Here is a 25,610-nt window from a genome sequence, read left to right as displayed (position 1 = left end):
ATCAGGGAGTGTACATGTGGACTTCTGGGGTGCTGGCACTTTTGTTTCTTATTTCTATATGGTTATGCAGGTATTATTATTCAGTAAACTGAGTGTTTAACACATGCGTGCACGTAAATGTTATATGTGTGTTTTTGTATCTATGTTATTTTTCCCAATAAGTATAAAAAGTTTACTATGAAAAGCTTAGTAAAGAAGACTAGGTTACATTTAGGTCATATATTTATCGTGATTTTTTTTTGTTTCTCTTTAAGAGGTTCTTTATTTTTTACATATGAAGTTCTGGCCCTGAAGAAGTCCTTGACACTAGATACTCAAGTGGTAGAAAAAGAAAAAACAAAGTCATATATATACGTCAATACAGTGTCTTTAGATAACAGAGAAAATCATGGTAAGTTTATAGTAAAATAATCTTGTCTTTGTGAAAAATGGAAGCTAGCAATTGAATTTAAAAATGAATCTATTTAAAACATCCAATTAATAAAATAGGTTTGGCTAACTCTGAGAATCACCAAACCCTGTGAGAATCAAGCTCTGAAAAAAATTAATGGAAGACCAAATATGGGATTTCCACATTTAATACAAGCTTGCAACCCTCCTATAACGAAGTGAAGCTAGGATCGGATGACTCTTTTAGCTTGAACCTATAACCCCAGACCTCAGTGGGGGCCCGCAGTTTGGCAAGTATGAAAACACAGTTTTGTTATTCAGCTCAGAGATATTTTTGCTTTAAGGGATGTATTCAAGCAAACTAAAGTCACGAGACTTACTCATAAGCATCAATACCAGCCAATGTACGTATTTATGGAGGCTAAAAGGCCTGTCCTTACCAGGTAGGAAGGAGCCCTGGTGGTGCAGTGGTTACGTAGTTAAGGTCAGTGATTCAAACCCACCCAACTGCCCCATGGAGAAAGATGCAGCAGTCTGCTCCCATAAAGAAACCCTACGGGGCAGTTCTACTCTGTCCTGCAGGAAGCTGAGTCAGTCAACTTGATGGCAACGGGTAGTAGTAAGTAGCACCAGTTAGGATGCCTCCTCCTTAGTATTAGGTCACATGGAAGCCTGACTAGCAGTCACAGGTTTCCTTGGTGAACGTGGAATTTTAGAGCAGAGCAGTGTCCTTTTATCAGGGTACTTGTAGCCTGATGAGTTGCCGCACTGGACGGTTCAGCCGCCTGCGCCTGCCCCGTCAGCCTTGACTCTTAGGGAAGCACAGAACCTTCCCAAGGGGGCGGTCTTGGCCCCTCCCCCATCCACCACCTGTAGCTACCACAGCTCTCCTACTGGTATTCGTGATCACCTCACCTTCCTGTATTTCAGCCTGCTTATATGACGGGTTAGCATTTTAACTGAACAGATCATTTTATAGCCTGCAGTAGACCTGAAATCTATTTTTTTTAATGATGGGTTAGCATTTTTAGCGTTTTGACTGAACAGATCATTTTATAGCCTACAGTAGACCTGTGTAGTGAGGCTTCATCTCATGAGTGAGATATCTCCAGTTTTCAGTTTGAGATGGGCTGTTTTCAAGGGACATTTTCCTGAATGTAGCTGATTCTATGTTGTGTATGAGGACTTTGGTTAGCTTTAGTTAGAAGTTAGATAATGTTTTGTTTTTTTGCCTAACTTGGAAAGTGAGTTTATTTTGGGGTCTATAACTCTAAAAAGAACTCTATGTCCCCATATTGTTTTAATATTGCATTGATAGTGACAATAAGATAAAAGAATGATGCTATTTTGTATTTTCTTTGTGGGAAAAAGAATTTTGGAGTTTATTTCATGCATTTCTCTTTGAGGTATCGGAGCATACATTAAGAGTGCATACTTGGTTTCATTTAAGCTTATACTCATTTTAGGAATCACCTACCAGGCAAGAAAAGAACTTCACAAAGCAGTGAGGAAGGTATTGGCAACATCAGCCAAGATATTACGGAGTCCATTTGCTGGTAAGTATTTAACTTGGAATCCTTATCAGTAATTTGAAAGTCATTAGATGATCAGCTTGAGAATTTTTTTCCATTTCTTATGCTGATGTTTAGTATATTTATGGAAAATTGATTGGTTAACATTGTTCTCTTAGGTTTTATTTAATCTTCTTATTTACTTATTGTTGTAAAAACATATTACACATTTGCCAGTTCAGCATTTTTCGGGTGTACGACTTAGTGATGTCAATTACGTTAAGCATGTTGGGCAACCATCACCCTTCATTGATGCCAAACTTTCCATCACCGTGAACGGTTCAGTGTTTCCCAAACCGTAACTCCCCCTCTTCCCTTCCCTCTCACCCTCGACTTGGGTCTCTATCCATTTGCCTGCTTTTGTCATTTCCTATAAGTGAGATCATCCAATATTTGGCCTTTTGTGACGGTGATCTCATCCAGCGTCATGTGTTTAAAGTTCATCATGTTGGCACGTGAATCAGAACGTCATTTCTCTCTGGCTGAGTGATAAGCCATTGTGTGGATTTACCATGTTTTGTTTATCCATTCGTCCGTTGATGAACATTTAGGTTGTTGCCGTTTTTTGGCTATTGTGAGTAGTGCTGCAGCGAACATTGGTGTACGTGTGTAGGTTGTATTTAATCTTAAGGGCTCAGTATTTTTCAACAGTTTTCTTTCTTCCATCTTTATAGATGTATTGCTGTTCGATTCTTGTAAATAAATATTGAGACTAAATATGTGCTATCCTTTTCATGAGAGTTTCAAAATTTTAAACTTGCTAGAAAATCACTCTCATGCATTCTCATCATTAAAGTATTACATCACAAATGTAGATTTCAGAGACAAATCCGCGCTAGCTCTAAGATAGCTGACCTGATCTCTTTAAAAATTAGTCTCGTGAAAAAGAAAAGGTGGGAAAACTTTCTAGATTTAAAAGAGACTAAAGAGTCATAATTAAATCCTAGTTTTAAGAAACAGCTGTAAGGATATTTTGGAGACAGTTGGAGAAATTTAATATGGAATTGGACTGGATATTAGATGACTTTGGAAGTCTTTGTTAGTGTTCTTGGGTGTGATAATGACATTGTGGTTATGTAGAAGAATGAGGTTTATTCTGTGATTAAAGGGTGAAATGTCGTTATGTCTACAACTCCCTTTCAACTAGTTTAGGAAAAAAAATACACATCCATGCATACGTTGTTGTTAGGTGCCATCGAGTCAATTTTCACTCGTAAGTGACCCCATGTGACAGGGTAGAACTGCCCCATAGGGTTTTCATGGCTGTAATCCTTATGGAAGCACATCACCAGGCCTTTTTCCTGTGGAGCCTTTGGGCGAGTTCAAACCACCAGTCTTTCGGGTAGCAGCCGAGTGCTTAATCTTTTACGACATCCAGGACTCCTTACCCATGCAAATAGAGGAAGCAGAGAAGGCGAGATGGTAAGTTATTGAAGCTCGACGTGTTAAGTATATTATAGATGTTTACTATACTGTTCTTTCAGTTCTTCTGTTTGATATTTTTCATAATGAAAAGTTTTTTGGGGAAAAGCAAAAAAAAGTAACGAAACAATATAGTATATAAAACGTAAGATACAGACACCTAATACACTTAACAAATACATCAGTTACTGTTAGGTGTTATAAATGGATTCAAGTCTTTTTTTGTAGATTTCAAGTATTTTTAGATTATAATTTTTAATACATGTGAGAATAAAGATGTCATCTTGACTATCCACATTGTCCTGTGTTTTGCAGACACCTTTAGCACAGTGGACGTGGAAGACCACGAGTGTGCCATCTGGCTGCTCCTGAGGAACAGTATGTCGGGTGATAAGGCAGCACGGCTGCAGGCCGTGAAGGAAATGTCACAGGCCCACCACTGGCACGGTAACTGTCCCCACCTGACCCACCTGACCCCCACCTGATACCTACATGTACCCACCTGCATGGTAACTGTCCCCTCCAGACCCCCACCTGATACCTACATGTACCCACCTGCGTGAGTGCACTGCCAGCTAGCTCTGATTTCTGGTACAAAAGAAAAGGGACTGAGAGCATAAGTAAGGAAAAGAGTTGAGGCGATCTTAACGTATAAAAAACAACTTTTCAAAAATTGAAAAAAGAAGCCTCGGCGATAAAGTGAAAAACCGCTGGCCAGTTAGCCATATGTGTTCGGTAGAAAAACCTCGAAACAGAAGTAGATAGATTTGTGTAACTTTCTACCAGAACAAAGTTCGATTTAATTAGATATTTCCTTGGGATCAACTCTTGATTCTGACAGTTTGGCTTAATATTGAGCTTGCATTTTCAATCATTTCGTATTTAATGAAACCTGTTTAATTGCTTGCTGCACCATACGGTTATATTTGCTTTTACTTTGACCATCTGCTTAGCTCTAATACTAATGACTGGTGAAAGGCACCTGATTTGTGCATCATTTATTCTTTAGGAGTGTTTAAAATAATTTCATTTTCTGTAAAAGCCACTTGGTTTTGGAGTGAAAGTACATGAGCTAAGGTTCAGACCTGCTCTGGTTAGCCCAGGGACTAAGCCACAATTTGTTGTAGAGCCGCCTTGTAAAAATGGGGCAACAAACAAAAAAGAACAAGGTTCTAAAAGAAAAGGTAGGTCTCAGAATAATATTCCTGACTCCATACAAGTGTGTTAGTTGATTGACTAGAGGCTACAATTGCGATCACTTGTAATGTAAATATGAGCTTATTTCATGTTAGTGGAGACTCAGAACAGAAATTGTTCTTACAACCTGCATTCCAGGGCTCTCTTCCAGACTCACTGTATCAGAGCAGTCGGGAGGACCCTGGCACGTAGATTCTGAGAAAGCTCCCCACTCGGTCGGGAAGCCCTCACGCAAGCTAAGAACTGCCCTTGTTGAAAAGAACGTCTGCCTTAGTGGCTGTTGCTGTGATAGGGAATTTTCTCTTTGGTCCATAAAGAAGGGGAGGTTTAAATCGTGAGGGTTAAAACAAACTACCAGCATCTGGAACCTCAAATGAAACGTTCACAGGCTTCACGGGAGGCCAAAGCACAATACTGTCACGGCGGACAGCAACCTAAGTACAACTTCAGGAGTTTGGAATAGTCATCAAAGCTTTTGAAAACTGCGATTATTAAAAAAAAAGGTGTTAGAGAAATTGGTATTGACCTATCCATTTTCACATTCGTGCTTTGTTTTTTCAAAAAGAGTTTCATAGGTTGTGACCAGGTACCCAGGTATAGTTGGAGAGAACTGTGAAATTCGTTGTTGTTGTTGTTAGGTGCTATCGAGATGGTTCCGACTCATAGTGACCCCAAGTGCAACAGAACAAAGCGTTGCCCAGTTTTATGCCATCCTCACAGTCATCGTTATGTTTGAGCCGTTGTTGGAGCCACTGTATCAGCCCATCTCATTGAGGGCCTTCCTTTTTTTCGCTGACCCTCCACTTTACCAAGCATGATGTCCTTCTCCAGGGGCTGGACCCTCCTGGTAACATGTCCAAAACGTGTGAGTTGTAGTCTCACCATCCTTACTTCTAAGAAGCATTCTGGCTGTACTTCATCCAAGACAGATTTGTTCCTTCTTTTGGCAGTCCGTGGATATTCAACATTGTTCCCCAACATCACAATTCAAAGACCTCAGTTTTTCTTCAGTCTTCCTTATTCATTGTCCAGCTTTCACATGCATATGAGGTGATTGTAAACACCATGGCTTAGGTTAGGCACACCTTAGTCCTTAAAGTGACATCTTTGCTTTTTAACACTTAAGAGATCTTTTGCAGCAGATTTGCTCAAGGCAATGAATGAATCTTTTGATTTCCTGACCATGGAAGTTGATAGTGGATCTGAGTAAAATGAAATCCTTGACAGCTTTGGTCTTTTCCCCATTTGTTATGATGTTATTTATTGATCCAGTTGTGAGGATTTTTATTTTCATTATGTTGAGGTGTAATCCATACTGAAGGCTGTAGTCTTTGACTTTCATCAGTAAGTGCTTCAAGTCCTCTTCACTTTGAGCAAGCAAGGTTGTGTCATCTGCATAACGCAAGTTGTTAAGTAGTCTTCCTCCAATCCTGATGACCTGTTTTTCTTCATATAGCGCAGCTTCTTAAATTATTTGCTTAGCATACAGCATACACGTATCTGTCAGTTTGTCCAACTGTGGGGGCTTGCATGTTGCTGTGATGCTGGAAGCTGTGCCACCCTTGTTTCAAATACTAGTGGGGTCATCCATGGTAAACAGGTTTCAGCCAAGCTTCCAGACTAAGGCAGACTAGGGAGAAGGACCCGGCAGTCTACTTCTGAAAAGCATTAGCCAGTGAAAACCTTATGAATGGCAGCGGAACATTGTCTGATATAGTGCTGGAAGATGAGCCCCCCAGGTTGGAAGGCACTCAAAAGATGACTGGGGAAGGGCTACCTCCTCAAAGTAGAGCTGACCTTACGACATGGATGAAGTCAAGCTTTCGGGACCTTCATTTGCTGATGTGGCATGACTCAAAATGAGAAAAAAACAGCTGCTAACATCCATTAGTAATAGGACGTGGAGTGTATGAAGTATGAATCTAGGAAAATTGGAAATTGTCAGAAATGAAATGGAACGCATAAACATCGATATCCTAGGCGTTAGTGAGCTGAAGTGGACTGGTATTGGCCATTTTGAATCGGACGGTCGTATCCGGGAATGACAACTCGAAGAGGAATGGCATCGCATTCATCGTCAAAAAGAACGTTTCAAGATCTGTCCTGAAGTACAATGCTCTCTGTGGTAGGATAACATCCGTACGCCTACAAGGAAGACCAGTTAATATGACTGTTTATTCAAATATACGCACCAACCACTAAGGCCAAAGATGAAGCTGAAGATTTTTTACCAACTTCTGCAGTCAGAAATTGATCAAACATGCAGTCGAGATGCATTGATAATTGGAATGTGAAAGTTGAAAATGAAGAAGGATCAGTAGGTGGAAAATATGGCCTCGGTGAAAAAAAAATGATGCCAGAGATGGCATGATAGAATTTTGCAAGACCAAGAATTTCTTCATTGCAAATACCTTTTTCCTTCGTTGTAAAATTAGTCATGAAAATTTTGGATTTTTTTTTAGCTCAGAGGTATTGTAAATGCAGTTGTGAAAGAATAGTTGTGAAATTTTGAACTAGAAACTTGTGTAGCAGTTTAGAAATCAGAGTGCTTTCAAATAGTTTATTCATTCAATCTTTGCAACAGCTATAAACTAATCTAGGTGTTCAATATACTTTTACAATAGATTACCAATATAGGATAATCGCTCAAGCTTGTGATATGAGAACTCTGATTGGTTTGGCACGAAGCAAAGAGAGTGATCTTCGCTTTTTTCTCCCACCACCTCCTTTGCCATCCTTAAAAGAAGTAAGTAAATAAACTAATCCAGAGTGTGAAAAATAGTTTAATATATCATCTTCTCTTTGGGTGTAAAATAAACTTTCAAAAAATAGCTTTTGACTACTTTTCACGAGCACCCAGGATGTAAAACTGAAGTAGCGGTTTTCGTACAAAGATTTCTTGATTCCTCAGGGGGTGCTGTTCTCCTGGGATTATTTTCCTCCTGTGGGGATCGGGAGTCTCTGTACACCATAGGGTAGCTTCAGACCTTATCAACATCCGTGAGCCGATCGACTGTTTTAAGGCTACTATACATCAGGCTTTCTCCATCTCAACACCAAATAATTCTTTGTCCTGGGAGCTGTTCTGTGCATTGGAGGGTGTTGAGCAGCACCTCTGGCCTCTACTTGCTGGGTGCCGGTAGTGCACCCAGTTGTAACAACCAAAAAGTCTCAAAAAAAAAAAAAAAAAACCAAACAAAACCAGACCCATGCCGTTGAGTCGATTCTGACTCACAGTGACCCTCTAGGACAGAGCAGAGCTGCCCCCGGGGCCTCCAGGAAGAGGCTGGTGGACTCAGGCCGCTGGCCTTACGGTTAGCAGCGGGGCTCCTAACCACTGTCCAGCTCCAGCCGTCGCTGACTGCTTCCTGGGGGGCGAAGCCACCCTGGGTGGAGAACCGCCGCCGTAAACGTTGACGTGTGCATTTGGAGCACCCTTCCAGGACCGGAAAGTGAAAATCTTAAAACTTCTGTGTTAACAATCAGTTTTTGAAAATAGAAAAACTGATTACTTGTTAGGAGTTGTTAGAGATGATGAGAGAGTGATGGGTCCTGGGTTAAAAAACCACTAGTTGTATTTTGTTGTTGTAAGCTGCCATTGAGCTGGCTCTGACTTGTGGCGACCCCACGTACAACAGAACAGGTGTTGCCTGTCCTGCGTCATCTCCGTGATTGTTGGTGTGCTTCAGTCCAGCGTTGTGGCCATTGTGAATTCTGAGTGCGTCCAACCCAGGGGCCCCCCTTCCTGCACTACATGGGACAATGGCATGTTGTGATCCGTGATGGTTTCATTGGCTCATTTTTGGAAGTAGATCACCAGGCTTAGCTTCCTAGTCTGTCTTAGTCTGGGAGCTCTGCTGAAACCTCTCCACCGCGGGTGACCCTGCTGGTGTTTGAAGTACCGGTGGCATAGCTTCTAGGTCGTTAGCACCACACGGGCACCATAGTATGAGAACCGATGAGTGGGTGGCGGCGTAGCTTTCTGTATCCTGCAGATTCAGGTAGCAGACCTGAAACTCTAGGATTCAAACTTAAATGGTTCTTTATTTACCTGGGTGTGTGTTTACCTGTTTTCAAGACTGAATACACTAATTTATCTCTGCCAGTTTTTCTTTTTGGCTTTGTTCTTTGGGTACTTTTTGTTGCACACAGTTATTGAGCTTATTTTTGAAGACTTTCTTTTGCTTTTACTCAGGATTCCTCCATCGAAGAGGAGCTCAGGCAGTTGCTGGCTTCTTTGCCGCAAACAGAGGTGGATGAATGTATCCAGTATTTTACGTCTCTGGCTCTGAGCGAAAGCAGTCAGAGCCTGGCTGCTCAGAAGGTAGGCTCGCTCGCTTGCTCCTTGCTCCCTCACTCAGTGAATATTTATGAGTGTCCACTGTTACCAAGATATTGTGCCCGGGGCTAGCACTTAGAACCTTAAAGTCCCTTTTAAGCTTTCAAAATATTTTGTTGTTGTTGTTAGCTGCCAGAGTCAACTCTAACTCGCGATGACCTTATTATATACTATGGAACAAAACGTAGCCTGGTCCTATGTCAGCCTTACAATTGCTGATGTGTTCCAGTCCATCCTTGTTACGGTTGTGCCAATCCATCTCACTGAGGGCCTCCCATGCCCTCATTGGCCCTCTGCTTCACTAAACACAGTGTTCTGTTGTGATCTATAAGGCTTTCATCGGCTAATTTTCAGAAGTAGATTGCCAGGCCTTTCTTCTAGTCTGTCTTAGTTTAGAAGCTCCTTGGAAACCTGTCCGCCATGGGTGACCCTGCTGGTATTTGAAATCCAGTGGCTCAGCTTCCAGCCTCAGAGCAATATGCAAGCCACCACGGTGCTTCAAACTGACAGACTAGTGGTGGCCAAGATATTTAGAGCCCTATATATATATATTTTATATGTTACTACATTCTAATTCTGTATCTTGTACAGAGATATATTTTGTCAAACAGAAAATTTAGTCACTCTTTTCAATAAAAATTCTAATTACCTTAATTCCAGGGTGGCCTATGGTGTTTCGGAGGAAATGGACTTCCTTACGCTGAAAGTTTTGGAAAAGTTCCTTCAGCTACAGTAGAAATGTTCTGTTTAGAAGCTATAGTAAAACACTCTGAGGTAACTTACATCTTTAAAATGTAGTTTACTTTATATGATTGCATTGAATAAATTATAAAGGTTTGTTTATGCAGGGGAAATGATCAGCCTTCATTTATTTTAGAAGAAAAATAAGCTTTTCACTTGTCTTTAAATTTCTGCTTTTTTCCCAGTTTGTTAGAATTAATAAGCATCATACATGAATTTCATTATTGCTAAGAATTTTTTAAAATGGATTTAACCTTTAATTACATATAAAGGAAGCAACCTGCCTTCTGAATATGGCATTTACATTTCAGCAATAGCGTCTCCTACTTTCTCAGATCATTGTTACCCGTAATATCATCAGGGAATTAATTTCTATTAAAACATCTGCCAAAGATGTGGTGTGGCAGGAAAAAAAGGAAATGCGTGGCTGACTACACTTTTGAATTGTAACTATAGCATCTCTTGGTAATTTTTAAACTCTTTGGCATCGTGGTGACTTTTCCATCATGCTCTTTATTTTTAAAGAGAAAAAAAGCAATAAACTTTCGATCTGTGGTGCTCCAACATTAGAGCATGAAAATCACTCAGGAAGCGTGTGAAACGCCTATTTCCTGCTAACCAATAGGGAGTTTAATGTAGTAGATCTCTGGTGGTGTCCAAAGTTTGTGTTTTTCCAGGCATCCCTGGCGAGATCGTCTCAGCATGAGAAGCCCCAGCCTGGAGATTCCAAACCCTCCAGTTTAATTTGGGAACCATTAGGCTTCGTGCGTGGGCCTGGGCTCTCCACTCATCCCTAGTTCCCTCTGGTGGAGTTAGGAATTGAGCACGAAGCAGAGTCAGTGAAGTGTTGCAGTAAAAAGGGGACATGGGAAGACTACCTTGAGTGTTTATGACTTACAGGTAGTTTCTGAAGCATCTAATGACTCTTCTGTTGAAATTACAATGTGTGGAATATCAGTTACCTTTCCAGAAACCTCTCAGATTGTTACATACCTCGCTTGATAGATATTTAAAGGCATACTTTTAATGTATTTAAAATGTGATAAAAAATAATTAAATTTTAGAAAATGAAACTTGTCACGTATACGTGACATGTTACGTCAGTGAGTAAAACTGGTGATGGAAGAGGCAAGCAGTGCCCAGTGACATTAAGAAAACCAAAAAACCTGTTGCCATTGAATCAACTCCGACTCATAGTGATCCTATAGGACAGAGATAGAAGTGCCCCGTAGAGTTTCCAAGGCTGTAATCTTTATGGAAACAGACTGCCGCATCTTCCTCCTGAAGAGCAGCTGGTGGGTTTGAACTACTGACCTTTTGGTTAGTAGCCAAGCCCTTAACCACTGTGCCAACAGGGCTCCCCAACATTAGACAGGTGGAAATAACTTGCTGGCCAACTGTGTCACCTGACCTTGACATACATTTCGTTTGTTTCCTTTTCTGTCTTCTCTCCTTTAAAATTCAAATTCCTTTCTCTTTCTTTTATTTTTACTTGGTCTTTCTCTTTTTAGACTTTTCCCAGCTCCTGATTTTCAGCCCGCCCCATAGCCCTGGGCACTGCCTACCCTGGGGTGGCGCGTAGGGCCGCAGAGGTGGCCATCTGTTTCTGGGTGGGTCCGTGTATTCACAAGCAGTGTCTGCCTGTTTGCATCCGGGATTATTTCCCGTGAATTGGTGGCTGATTTCTCAAGGTTTCAGAACCATTTTAAGGTCGTTTCAAGCCAATATCCCTATAAATTGAAACAAGTCTGTAATAATGATATCGTCAGGTTACTTCTGGCCCAAAAGCTAGGCAGAATAATTTTAAGAATAAAAATTTTAAAAGCCCTGACAAGATACACCACCTTAGAATTTTAAAAATTTCGAAGCACTTTCCCCTGACATAGGACTCGCTTTTTCATTTGAGTAAAGCTGAGACCAGAGGTTTGTGTGTCCTCAGCGGGTCTCTGTCCTGGGCAGGAGCCACCTGGCTGTCCGTATCAGCATGCTGTGTCATCTTGTGTCAGGAATTCATACAACATACAATGTGTTCTCGTTAATTTATTCTGCTAGATACCCTCACACTGTGATAAGATCGAGGCAAACGGAGGCCTGCAACTGCTTCAGAGGCTGTACCAGCTCTACAGGGACTGCCCCAAAGTGCAGAGAAATATAATGCGTGTCGTTGGGAATATGGCTCTGAACGAACATCTTCACCCTGCGATAGTTCGCTCAGGTAACACCTTTGTATACTGGCATTTGGGGTTCAGTCCTTGCTTCTCCCTCTTCCACCTGCAGCCCTCATAGTACATTGAATTTTCAGAGTTAAGATTCTGCCAGGTACGCAATAATAAAGAATGATGAGTCCGTGAAACATCTCACAGTGTGGATGAACCTGGAGGGCATTATGCTGAGTGAAATAAGTCAGTCACAAAAGGACAGATGTTGTTTGAGACCACTATTATAAAAACTCAAGAAAAGATTTACATACAGAAAAAAGCAATCTTGGATGGTTTTACGAAGAGGAAGGGCTGGGGAGTAGAATTCACTAACTAGATAGTGGACAAGGGTCAACTTTGGTGAAGAGAAAGACAACACACAGTATAGGGGGAGTCAGCCAACTGGACCGAGGCAAAGTCATAGAAGCTTCCACATCCAAACACCCTGAGGGACCAAGTTGCCGGGGTTAAGAACCGGGAACCATTGTCTCAGGAGAACTCCAGGTCACTTGGCATAATATAGTTTATAAAGAAAATGTTTTACATCCTACTTTGGTGAGTAGCATCTGGGGTCTTAAAAGCTTTCAAGCCACCGTCTAAGATACACCTGTTGGTCCCATCCTGTCTGGAGCAAAGGAGAATGAAGAAAACCAAAGACATGAGGCAGATATTAGCCCAAAGGACTGAAGGACCACATGAACCACAGCCTCCACCAGCCTGAACCCAGAAGAACTCGATGGTGCCTGGCTAGTACCACTGACCTTTCTGACAGGGATCACAATAGAGCGTCCCAGACAGAACAGGAGAAAAATGCAGAACAAAATTCAAATTCACAAAACAAGACCAGACTTACTCTGACTGAGACTGGAGGAACCTCCAAGGCTATGGCCCCCGGACATCCTGCTAACTCAGAAATGAAGCCATTCTTGAAGCCCATTTTTGAGATAAAGATTAGACAGGCTTATAAAACAAACAGTAACACACGTGAGGAATGTGTTTCTTAGTTCAGTCAAATATACAAGACCAAATGGGCAACACCTGCCCGAAAGCAAAGATGAGAAGGCAGGAAGGGACAGGAAAACTGGATGAATGGACATGGGGAACCCGAGGTGGAAAGGGGGAGGGTGGTGTCACATTGTGGGGATTGCAACCAATGTCACAAAACAATTTGTGTATAAATTTTTGAATGAGAAACTGTTTTGCATTGTAAACTTTCACCTAAAGCACAATAAAGTTAAAAAAACAACTCAGCATTAGTTGTGGGTCCTTAGATCATGTAGTGATAGTGGGAGCAAGGTGTTGCTGAGATGCGGAAAACCCACACCTGAGATGGTCAGTGTGTGCGCAACCACAGGAGGGCAGTGTCTGCGTGATGAAAAAAAAAAAACTAGTTTTTGAGCAGCTAGTAAATGGTTGACATAAGACGATTTGGTTAACCAAGAGGCACAGTCAGACTAAAACAAGGTCCACTGTGTAATTCCTGTCTTCCCCCGTCGGAACTAATAAGGAGACTGTGGGGAGACACTTACCCAAAAAAAAAAAAAAAAACCCACTGCCGTCAAGTCAATTCCGACTCATAGTGACCCTATAGGGCAGCGCAGAGCTCTCCCATAGGGTTTCCAAGGCTGTAATCTTTATGGAAGCAGACTGCCACACCTTTCTCCTGTGGAGCAGCTGGTGGGTTAGAACCACCGACCTTTTGGTTAGCATTGAGTGATTTAACTACGGCACCACTGGGGCTCCTTGGGAGACACTTGAGGGTATGTAGATATCCTGCTCCCTGCCCGTTGGTACTGCTGCCTGTCTTAGTCTCCTAGGGCTGCTGTAACAGAAATAGCGCAAGTGAGTGGCTGTGAAGGACAGAAACTTAGTTGCTCATAGTCCAGGAGTCCCAGGCAGGGTGAAAATACTTTGTCAACTAAAAATGTCACAGAAATGGCTTGTGCCGTGTTTTCCTGTTTCCTTTCTTGTGACACCTCAGTCAAAATAAAGCTGTGTCGTCGTACATATCAATAATATACCTGTATATCCGTCTTGGTAGAATTTTAAATTATTCTTACTATAAAGCCTTCTTTAACAGATTTTGAAGAGGAATTTTCTGACATTATAAATTTGATTGTTGTTGAAGGATGAACGGGCTAGAAGCTTCTTTTGGGTTATTAAATACTGGCCTCACATCATCACAATGGCCCTGGACATTTCTGTCACAGAGAGTGGAAGGAGGACGCAGGAACAATAGCCATCTATTGCAAATCTGCCAGGGCCGGGGGGAAGGTCCCGGTGATTCTACAGATGTTAACTGATTAAAACCTTCCTCCCACTAAGTCATGCCACTGAGGCCCTCGCGGAGTAAGCCTCTGCCCTCAAAGCCCACACACTGTTTATTTTGGATTATGTAAGTAACACAGGAGAAGATCTCACCGGAAATACGTCAGAGTACAGAAATACAGAGCCCACCTCCTTCCTAAGAGGTAATGGCTCCTTGTGAGTTTGGTGTATCCTTTCCATATCTGTGCATGTGTGTGAATTAACTTCCTCATTTGTGCTAAAGGCTGCCGATACGACTGCTGATAGGATGAAATAACTCTTCACCCACTGAGTTTTCTAATTCTTGCTAAATGCACAATATGATACTTTGTTATCTTTTGTGATCTCTAATAACTGCAATTTTTGTTAGATTTTCTAAATAAAGGAAATGGTTACCGAACTCCTTGTACCTTCTTTATTTTAATACTATCTTACTGTGTTTATGGTAAATGTTTACACAGTAAATTAGGTTCCCATTTGACAATTTCTGTACAAATCGTTCAGTGACATTAGTTATGTTTTTCACAGTGTGTCAACATTTTCTTTAATTGTGTTGCTGGTTGTTCTGTTCCCAGTGCTCTGGCTTCCCTGTCCTCTCATACCTTCTCTGAGATCCCATATGGGGCCTCTGATTGGGAGCCATCGCAGACTTGTGTGTTGGGCCTCCAGGCCCTCAGGGAAGAATGAAGTAGGGTAACCTGGCTGCTGCACTTGTCAAATGTGCTGGACCTTGGCTTCCTCCTGCTGCCCCTCGGGTCCAAGCATCTCTCAACCACTGCACACCTGTGGCGTCAGTATTTAGGGCATGTGTTTGTGTTTCACCAGGCTGGGTTTCCCTGATGGCAGAAGCAATGAAATCTCAGCACATTATGGAGGCCTCACACGCTGCCAGGACCCTGGCTAACCTGGACCGAGAAACTGTGCAGGAAAAGTACCAGGACGGGGTATATGTGCTGCATCCCCAGTGCCGCACCAGGTATAAACCAGCTCAGGGCTTGCCTTTGTAATTAATTTCTGCATAATTTACATACACTGAGTACCTCATGCAGCCCTGGTTGCCCAGTGGTGAAGAGCTCAGCTGCTAACCAGAAGGCCGGCAGTTCGAATCCGTGGAAACCCTAGGGGGTAATTCTGCCCTGTCCTGTAGGGTCGGTGTGAGTCGGAATGGAGTCGATGGTGATGGGTTTGTTTTTTTTAAGTACCTTACTGATAAGCCTGGTACCTTCTTTACTGAAACCACTTGTCGAGGATAACCTAGGAAGAATAGCACGTTGTCATGAGAGCGTGGGTACTGGCTAAATCATCAGGGTTGTTTTGCGCTGAGGGCATTTGAACATCGCTGTACTCATCTCTTACACAGTAAAACCTGCAAAAATCAGAACCTGTGTAAGGCGGAAGCCTGTCAGAGGAGGAAAACTCATATTTTACACTAATAGAGAGCAATAGAAAAGTGGCAAGACTGCACCTTGCCAAAGGCGGATAACTTTGGGGACCCAGAAAAACAAGCCCGTCTGGTCAAGTTCTGGCTCTCACAGGGTTCATTGTAATGTGTCGAAGTTTCTGATGTGTATTTCTTCTTTGTTTCAAGGCATTTATCACTTAGATCTGGGTTAGTAACTGATGTGGAATGTAGAGATTGGTCTGAATAGGAAGGGAGATAGGACATTATCGTCTGCAGGTAACGAATTCACCTGGGCCAGAACTCGGGTGGGAAATGATGCAGGTATGAAAGCATACGGCGGGAAGAGGAAGTTGTAATCGGTCTGACTCATGCTGTTTCTTCAGGCTAGCTGTGGTCACTGTCTCCAGCTGTATCACTGCCGAGAGAGTATCCACAGAAACAACCAGTGAAAACAATTCCCTATCTCTTGGATTTTTATCAGACTGAGAAAACCAAACCCGCTGCTGTCGAATCGCTTCCAAGAGAGAGTAGGACTGCTCCGTAGAGTTTCCAAGGAGCAGCTGGTGGCTTCAAACTGCAGACCTTTTGGTTAGGAGCTGTGGCACTACCACGACGCCACCAGGGTTTCTGGATTTTTATCAAGCACTTTAAAAAATGCCTCAGAAAATAGCAAAAGCTTTTTTCAAATTTGAAAAACAGGTTGTCTGGTTAATTCCAAGTTATAAATAAGACATTATGGCACTGTCTTTTATGTGTGCTGCGTAACTGTGTGTGTAGTGTAAGTAGCTTGCAAGTAATATACCATCTGCGGTTTTTTAAACATCATGTCCAAAGATGGATGACTTTACAATCTCGATGACTGTACTTCTGATATGATTATTTTCCTTGCCAGAGTTGTGAAAACCTCTTTGGTTATACTAACTGAACCTGCATTTGCTGCTGTTAGTTGCTGTTGAGTTGGTCCCAACTCGTGGCGACCTGATGTGTAACAGAACTGTTCCTGTTTCATTCCCTCAGGACTTTGGCTGGTTTGTGGACTATCCCCATGGCATTCGTTGGAGGGCGACCCATGACACCGGTCACCTCAGTGCTCACTAAGCATACCACAGCCGACTGGGCTGGTCTGACTGCAGGTGCAGCGAGTCGCTGCCTGGGTGCCTTGTCAGCTCTCTGTCGGGGTCCCCAGTGAACCTGTGTTCACACGCTTGCCTGAATTGAGTTTCATGTCACACAAACCTGCTGAAGCACCAGCCACAGAGAGTGCTGCATAGATTCTTACCAAAGCAATAATGCATCTATTCTGCTTCTTTTTAAAATTCTCTCTCCCGTCAGTCAGCCCATTAAAGCCGATGTCCTTTTTATTCATGGCCTTATGGGAGCAGCCTTCAGAACATGGCGCCAGCAGGACCTTGATCAGGTTCTGATGGAAAAGGCTTCAGAGGGTGAAGACAGGTATACCACCTGTTGGCCTAAGGTAAGGAGCCGCTAACCCTGGTAGCCAGCCCCAGCTACGGCACACTGCCAGCCCACTGGTCTTAAGAGCCCTCATTGTGACTTACTCATTGTTGTCTTTTTACAAAGATATTTTTCCATACAGTTTTTCTTTCCTTTGGGGATACTGGTAGCATGTGACGTTAACAGCTGGGTTTGCCGCCATGTGCTATGTGACTTCCGGTTAGGATACAGCCTGTGACTGTAAAGGAGAATATTTATTAGATAAAATGTTACGTGCAGCACAAAGGAGGGGCCAGTAATAGTTCACTTCCATTAAAAAGATACTATAAAAAATAACATAGTAGGAACATAGAGGTCCCTGGGTGCTGCAAATGGTTTGCGCTTGACTACTAACCTAAAGGTTGGAAGTTTGAACTTACTTAATGGAGCCACAGAAAAAAGGCCTGGTGCTCTAGATTACAGCCGTTGAAAACCTTATGGAATAGTTGTACTCTGTAACACATGGGGTCGCTGTGTTGTTGTTGTTGTTAGGTGTACGTCGAGTCGGTTCCGACTTATAGTACGAAACACTGTCTGTTCCTGCACCATCCTCACAATCCTTGTTATGCTGGAGCCCATTGTTGCAGCCACTGTGTCAGTCCATCTCGTGGAGGGTCTTCCTCTTTTTCCCTGACCCTCTACTTTACCAAGCAAGATGTCCTTCTCCAGGGACTGATCCCTACTGGTAAAATGTCTAAGGTATGTGAGACACAGTCTTCTTCTTCTGCAATGCCACAATTCAAAGGCGTCAGTTTTTCTTTGGTCTTCTTTATTCATTGTCTAGCTTTCACATGCATATGGTGACTGAAAACACCATGGCTAGGGTGAGGCCCACTGTACTCTTCCCAGATGACATCTTTGTTTTTTAGCTGTTGAAAGAGGTCTTTTGAAGCAGATTTGCTCAATGTAATGCATCTTTTGATTTCTTGACTGCTGCTTCCATGGGTGTTGATTGTGAATCCAAGTAAAATGAAATCCTTGACAACTTCAGTCTTTTTCATGATGTTTATCATGAATATGCTTATTGGTCCAGTTGTAAGAAATTTTGTTTTCTTTATGATGAGGTGTAATCCATACTGAAGGCTGTGGTCTTTGATCATCAGTAAGTGCTTCAAGTCCTCTTCACTTTCAGCAAGCAAGATTGTTTCATCTGCATATGGCAGGTTGTTAATGAGTCTCCCTCCAATCCTGATGCCACGATCTTCTTCACAGAGTCCAGCTCCTTGGATTATTTGCTCAGCATACAGGTTGAATAGGTATGGTGGAAAGATAGAACCCTGATGCACACCTTTCCTGACTTTAAACCACACAGTATTTCCTTGTTCTGTTGGACAGACTGCCCTTTGATCTGTGTAAGGTTCCTCATGAGCACAATTAAGTGTTCTGGAATTTCGATCTTCCCAATGTTATCCATAATTGGTTATGATCCACACAGTCGAATGCCTTTGCATAGTCAATAAAACACAGGTAAATACCCTTCTGGTATTCTCTGCTTCCAGCCATGATCCATCTGACATCAGCAATGATATCCCTGGTTCCATGTCTTCTCCTGAATCCAGCTTGAATTTTTGGCAGTTCCCTGTCGATATACTGCTACAGCCGCTTTTGAATGATCTTCAGCAAAATTTTACTTCGTGTGTGATATTAATGATATTGTTCAATAATTTCTGCTTTCGGGTGGACCACCTTTCTTGGGAATAGGCATAAACGTGGATCTCTCCCAGTCTATTGGCCAGGTAGCTGTCTTCCAGATTTCTTGGCATATATGAGTGAGCAGTTACAGTTCTGCATCCTTTTGTTGAAACATCTCAGTTAATATTCTGTCAGTTCCTGGAGCCTTGGTTTTGACAACGCCTCAGTGCAGCTTAGACGTCCTTCAGCACCATCGGTCACTGATCATAGGCCACTTCTGAAGTGGAGAAGGTTGACCGATTCTTTTCGGTATAGTGACTCCGTGTATTCCTTCCATCTTCTTCTGATGCTTTCTGCATTGTCTAATATTTTTCCTGTAGAATCCTTCAGCATTGCAACTCGAGGCTTGAATTTTTTCTTCAGGTCTTTTACCTTGAGAAACGCCGAGTGTGTTCTTCCCTTTTGGTTTTCTACCTCCAGGTCTCTCCACGTGTCATCATAATACTTTACTTTGTCTTCACGAGCTGCCCTTTGAAATCCTCTGTTCAGTTCTTTTACTTCATTTCTTCCTTTTGCTTTAGCTGCTCGATGTTCAAGAGTAAGTTTCAGAGTCTCTTCTGACATCTGTTTTGGTCTTCTATTTCCTGCCTTTTTTTTTTAGTAACAGGTTTATTTTATTTTTTCATAACTGGGCCATGTACAATTTTTTTTTCATTTTTTTAAAATAACTTTCCTTGTGCTTTAAGTGAAAGTTTACAAATCAAGTCAGTCTCTCACACAAAAACCCATGTACACCTTGCTACACACTCCCAATTACTCTCCCCCTAATGAGACAGCCTGGTCTCTCCCTCCACTGTCTCTTTTCGTGTCTATTTCGCCAGCTTCTAACCCCTTCCACCCTCTCATCTGCCCTCCAGGCAGGAGATGCCAACACAATCTCAAGTGTCCACCTGATCCAAGAAGCTCACTCCTCACCAGCATCCCTCTCCTACCCGTTGTCCAGTCCAATCCATGTCTGAAGAGTTTGCTTCGGGAATGGTTCCTGTCCTGGGCCAACAGAAGGTCTGGGGGCCATGACCACTGGGGTCCTTCCAGTCTCAGTCAGACCATTAAGTCTGGTCTTATGAGAATTTGGGGTCTGCATCCCACTGCTCTCCTGCTCCCTCAGGGGTTCTCTGTTGTGTTCCCTGTCAGGGCAGTCATCAGTTGTAGCCGGAAACCATCTAGTTCTTCTGGTGTCAGGATAATGTAGTCTCTGGTTCATGTGGCCCTTTCTGTCTCTTGGGCTCGTAATTGCCTTGTATCCTTGGTGTTCTTCATTCTCCTTTGATCCAGGTGGGTTGAGACCAATTGGTGCATCTTAGATGGCTGCTTGCTAGCGTTTAAGACCCCAGACGCCACTCTTCAAAGTGGAATGCAGAATGTTTTCTTAATAGATTTTATTATGCCAATTGACTTAGATGTCCCCTAAAATCATGGTCCCCAGGCCCCTGCCCCTGCTACGCTGGCCTTCGAAGCACTCAGTTTATTTAGGAAACTTCTTTGCTTTTGGTTTAGTCCAATTGTGCTGACCTCCCCTGTATTGTGTCTTGTCTTTCCCTTCACCTAAAGTAGTTCTTATCTATTATCTAATTAGTGAATGCTCCTCTCTCACCCCCCCCTTCCCCCTCTCGTAACCACAAAAGAATGTTTTCTTCTCAATTTAAACTATTTCTCAAGTTCTTGTAATAATGGTCTTATACAATATTTGTCCTTTTGCAACTGACTAATTTCACTCAGTATAATGCCTTCCAGGTTCCTCCATGTTATGAAATGTGCCACAGATTCCTCACTGTTCTTTATCGATGCGTAGTATTCCATTGTGTGAATATACCATAATTTATTTATCCATTCATCCGTTGATGGGCACCTTGGTTGCTTCCATCTTTTTGCTATTGTAAACAGTGCTGCAATAAATATGTGGGTGTGCATTTATCTGTTCGTGTAAAGGCTCTTATTTCTCTAGGATATATTCCAAGGAGTGGGATTGCTGGATCGTATGGTAGTTCTATTTCTAGCTTTTTAAGGAAGCGCCAAATCGATTTCCAAAGTGGTTGTACCATTTTACATTCCCACCAGCAGTGTATGTATAAGTGTTCTAATCTCTCCACAGCCTCTCCAACATTTATTATTTTGTGTTTTTTGGATTAATGCCAGCCTTGTTGGAGTGAGATGAAATCTCATTGTACTTTGATCTGCATTTCTCAAATGGCTAATGATCATGAACGTTTCCTCAGATATCTGTTAGCTACCTGAATGTCTTCTTCAGTGAAGTGTCTATTCGTATCTTTTGTCCATTTTTTAATTGGGTTATTTGTCCTTTTGCAGTTGAGTTTTTGCAGTATCATGTAGATTTTAGAGATCAGGCGCTGATCAGAAATGTCATAGCTAAAAACTTTTTCCCAGTCTGTAGGTAGTCTTTTTACTCTTTTGGTGAAGTCTTTGGATGAGCATAGGTGTTTGATTTTTAGGAGCTCCCAGTTATCTAGTTTTTCTTCTACATTCTTTATAATGTTTTATATACTGTTTATGCCATGTATTAAAAAAAAAAGTCCCTATTTTTTCTTCCATGATCTTTATCATTTTAGATTTTATATTTAGGTCTTGGATCCATTCTGAGTTAGTTTTTGTGCATGGAATGAGGTATAGGTCTTGTTTCATTTTTTTGCAGATGGATATCCAGTTATGCCAGCACCATTTGTTAAAAAGACTGTCTTTTCCCCCATTTAACTGTTTTGGGGCCTTTGTCAAATATCAACTGCTCATATGTGGATGGGTTTATGTCTGGATTCTCAATTCTGTTCCATTGGTCCATGTATCTGTTGTTGGATCAGTACCAGGCTGTTTTTACTACTGTGGCGGTATAATAGGTTCTAAAATCAAGTAAAGTAAGGCCTCCCACTTTGTTCTTCTTTTTCAGTAATGACTTACTTATCCGGGGCCTCTTTCCCTTCCGTATGAAGTGGGTGATTTGTTTCTCCGTTTCATTAAAGAATGTCATTGGGATTTGGATCAGAATTGCGTTAAATGTATAGATTGCTTTTGGTAGAATAGACATTTTTATAATGTTAAGTCTTCCTATCCACGGGCAAGGTATCTTCTTCCACTTATGTAAGTCTCTTTTGGTTTCTTGCAGGAGTGTGCTGTAGTTTTCTTTGTATAAGTCTTTTACGTCTCTGGTAAGATTTATTCCTAAGCATTTTATCTTCTTGGGGGCTACTGTAAATGGCATTGATTTGGTGATTGCCTCTTTGATATTCTTTTTGTTGGTGTAGAGGAATCCAACTGATTTTTGTATGTTCATCTTGTATCCCAATATTCTGCTGAACTCTTCTATTAGTTTCAGTAGTTTTCTGGAGGATTCCTTAGGATTTTCTGTGTATAAGATCATGTCATCTGCAAATAGAGATACTTCTACTTCTTCCTTGCCAATCTGGATGCCCTTTCTTTCTTTATCTAGCCTAATTGCTCTGGCTAGGACTTCCAACACAATGTTGAATAAGAGTGGTGATAAAGGGCATCCTTGTCTGGTTCCCGATCTCAGTGGGAATGTTTTCAGGCTCTCTTCATTTAGGGTGATGTTGGCTGTTGGCTTTATATAAATGCCCTTTATTATGTTGAGGAATTTTCCTTCTATTCTTATTTTGCTGAGAGTTTTTATCATGAATGAGTGTCGAAGTTTGTCAAATGCCTTTCCTGCATCAATTGATAAAATCATGTGATTCTTGTCTTTTGTTTTATTTATGTGGTGGATTACATTGTTTTTCTAATCTTGAACCGTCCCTGCATACCTGGTATGAATCCCACTTAAAAAAAAAAATCATGGTTAATTATTTTTTTAATATGTTGTTCAATTCTATTGGTTAGAATTTTGTTGAGGATTTTTCATCTATATCCATGAGGGATATAGGTCTATAATTTTCTTGTGTTGTCTTTACCTGGTTTTGGTATCAGGGATATTGTGGCTTCATAGAATGAGTTTGGTAGTATTCAGTCCTTTTCTATGCTCTGAAATACCTTTAGTAGTAGTGGTGTTAACTCTTCTCTGGAAGTTTGGTAGAACTCTGCAGTGAAGCCGTCCGGACTAGGGCTTTTTTTTGTTGGGAGTTTTTTTTTTTTTTTTAATAATTTTTATTGAGCTTTAAGTGAACGTTTACAAATCAAGTCAGTCTGTCACATATAAGCTTATATATACCTTACTCCATACTCCCACTTACTCTCCCCCTAATGAGTCAGCTCTTCCAGTCTCTCCTTTCGTGACAATTTTGTCAGCTTCCAACCCTCTCTACCGTCCTATCTCCCCTGCAGACAGGAGATGCCAACACAGTCTCAAGTGTCCACCTGACATAAGTAGCTCACTCTTCATCAGCATCTCTCTCCAACCCATTGTCCAGTCCCTTCCATGTCTGGTGAGTTGTCTTCGGGAATGGTTCCTGTCCTGGGCCAACGGAAGTTTTGGGGACCATGATTCCTCTAGTCTCAGTCAGACCATTAAGTCTGGTCTTTTTATGAGAATTTGGGGTCTGCATCCCACTGATCTCCTGCTCCCTCAGGGGTTCTGTGTTGTGCTCCCTGTCACGGCAGTCATTGGTTGTGGCCGGTCACCAGCAAGTTCTTCTGGTCTCAGGATGATGTAGGTCTCTGGTTCATGTGGCCCTTTCTGTGTCTTGGGCTCATAGTTATTGTGTGACTTTGGTGTTCTTCATTCTCCTTTGATCCAGGTGGGTTGAGACCAATTGATGCATCTTAGATGGCCGCTTGTTAGCATTTAAGACCCCAGATGCCACATTTCAAAGTGGGATGCAGAATGTTTTCATAATAGAATTATTTTGCCAGTTGACTTAGGAGTCCCCTTAAGCCATAGTCCCCAAACCCCCACCCTTGCCCCGCTGACCTTTGAAGCATTCATTTTATCACGGAAACTTCTTTGCTTTTGGTCCAGTCCAGTTGAGCTGACCTTCCGTGTATTGAGTATTGTCCTTCCCTTCACCTAAAGTAGTTTTTATCTACCTAACTAATCATTAAATAACCCTCTCCCACCGTCCCTCCCTCCCCTCCTCATAACCACAAAAGAATGTGTTCTTTTCAGTTCATACTGTTTCTCAAGATCTTATAATAGTGGTCTTATACAATATTTGTCATTTTGCCTCTAATTTCACTCAGCATAATGCCTTCCAGGTTCCTCCATGTTATGAAATGTTTCACAGATTAGTCACTGTTCTTTATCAATGTGTAGTATTCCATTGTGTGAATATACCACAATTTATTTAACCATTCACCCATTGATGGACACTTTGGTTGCTTCCAGCTTTTTGCTATTGTAAACAGAGCTGCAATAAACATGGGTGTGCATATATCTGTTCATGTGAAGGCTCTTATTTCTCTAGGGTATATTCCGAGGAGTGGGATTTCTGGGTTGTATGGTAGTTCTATTTCTAACTTTTTAAGAAAACACCAGATAGATTTCCAAAGTGGTTGTACCATTTTACATTCCCACCAGCAGTGTATAAGAGTTCCAATCTCTCCGCAGCCTCTCCAACATTTACTATTTTGTGTTTTTTGGATTAATGCCAGCCTTGTTGGAGTGAGATGGAATCTCATCGTAGTTTTAATTTGCATTTCTCTAATGGCTAATGATCGAGAGCATTTTTCTCATGTATCTGTTAGATGCCTGAATATCCTCTTTAGTGAACTGCATGTTCATATCCTTTGCCCGCTTTTTGATTGGGTTGTCTTTTTGTGGTTGAGTTTTGACAGAATCATATAGATTTTAGAGATCAGGCGCTGGTCGGAGATGTCATAGCTGAAAATTCTTTCCCAATCTGTAGGTGGTCTTTTTACTGTTTTGGTGAAGTCTTTAGATGAGCATAGGTGTTTGGTTTTTAGGAGCTCCCAGTTACCTGGTTTCTCTTCGTCATTTTTGGTAATGTTTTGTATTCTGTTTATGCCTTGTATTAGGGCTCCTAACGTTGGCCCTATTTTTTCTTCCATGATCTTTATCGTTTTAGTCTTTATGTTTAGGTCTTTGATCCACTTGGAGTTAGTTTTTGTGCATTGTGTAAGGTATGGGTCCTGTTTCTTTTTTTTGCAAATGGATATCCAGTTCGGCCAGCACCGTTTGTTAAAAAGGCTATCTTTTCCCCAATTAACTGACACTGGGCCTTTGTCAAATATCAGCTGCTCATCTGTGGATGGATTTATATCTGGGTTCTCAATTCTGTTCCATTGGTCTGTGTGCCTGTTGTTGTACCAGTACCAGGCTGTTTTGACTACTGTGGCTGTATAATATGTTCTAAAATCAGGTAGAGTGAGGCCTCTGTTGGGAATTTTTTGATTACCTTTTCAATCTCTTCTTTTGTTACGGGTCTATTTAGTTGTTCTTCCTCTGTTTGTGTTAGTTTAGGTAGGTAGGTAGTGTGTTTCTAGGAATTTATCCATTTCTTCTAGATTTTAAAATTTGAGTATACTTTTTCATAGTAATTTGATATGATTCTTTTAATTTTAGTTGGGTCTGTTGTAATATCACCCCTCACATTTCTTATTGGGGTTATTTGCTTCCTGTCCTGTTTTTCTTTTGTCAGTCTGGCCAGTGGTTTATCAGTTTTGTTGATTTTTTTTTTTTCCAAAAAACCAGCTTTTGGCCTTGTTAATTCTTTCAATTGTTTTTTTGTTTTCTATTTCATTTAGTTCAGCTCTAATTTTTATTATTTGTTTTCTTCTGGTGCCTGTGGGTTTCTTTTGTTGCTCTCTATTTGTTGAAGTTGTAGGGATAATTCTTTGATTTTGGCCTTTTCTTCTTTTTGGATGTGTGCGTTGATTGATATAAATTGGCCTCTGAGCACCGCTTTTGCTGTGTCCCAAAGGTTCTGATAGGAAGC

The 25,610-nt window shown here is 41.6% G+C and overlaps 1 protein-coding gene across 4 annotated transcripts in view; it reads left to right on the top strand.

Annotated features, from left to right (window-relative positions):
• SERAC1 (serine active site containing 1) overlaps positions 1-25,610 on the top strand; it is a 60,891-nt gene that overhangs the window by 13,501 nt on the left and 21,780 nt on the right. For all 4 annotated transcript variants that reach the window (XM_003419200.3, XM_023559339.2, XM_023559338.2 and 1 more), the window contains 9 exons: positions 255-391; positions 1,857-1,946; positions 3,699-3,830; positions 7,205-7,326; positions 8,776-8,904; positions 9,580-9,693; positions 11,713-11,875; positions 14,991-15,141; positions 16,900-17,041. In XM_003419200.3, the coding sequence (XP_003419248.1) occupies positions 255-391; positions 1,857-1,946; positions 3,699-3,830; positions 7,205-7,326; positions 8,776-8,904; positions 9,580-9,693; positions 11,713-11,875; positions 14,991-15,141; positions 16,900-17,041 (1,180 nt within the window). The remainder of the gene's footprint in view (positions 1-254; positions 392-1,856; positions 1,947-3,698; positions 3,831-7,204; positions 7,327-8,775; positions 8,905-9,579; positions 9,694-11,712; positions 11,876-14,990; positions 15,142-16,899; positions 17,042-25,610) is intronic.

Source organism: Loxodonta africana, chromosome 1 (genome assembly GCF_030014295.1).
Source record: "Loxodonta africana isolate mLoxAfr1 chromosome 1, mLoxAfr1.hap2, whole genome shotgun sequence".
Classification (NCBI taxonomy): domain Eukaryota; kingdom Metazoa; phylum Chordata; class Mammalia; order Proboscidea; family Elephantidae; genus Loxodonta; species Loxodonta africana.
Note: the sequence above shows the minus strand (reverse complement) of the source record. Positions and strands in the feature narration are given on the sequence as shown.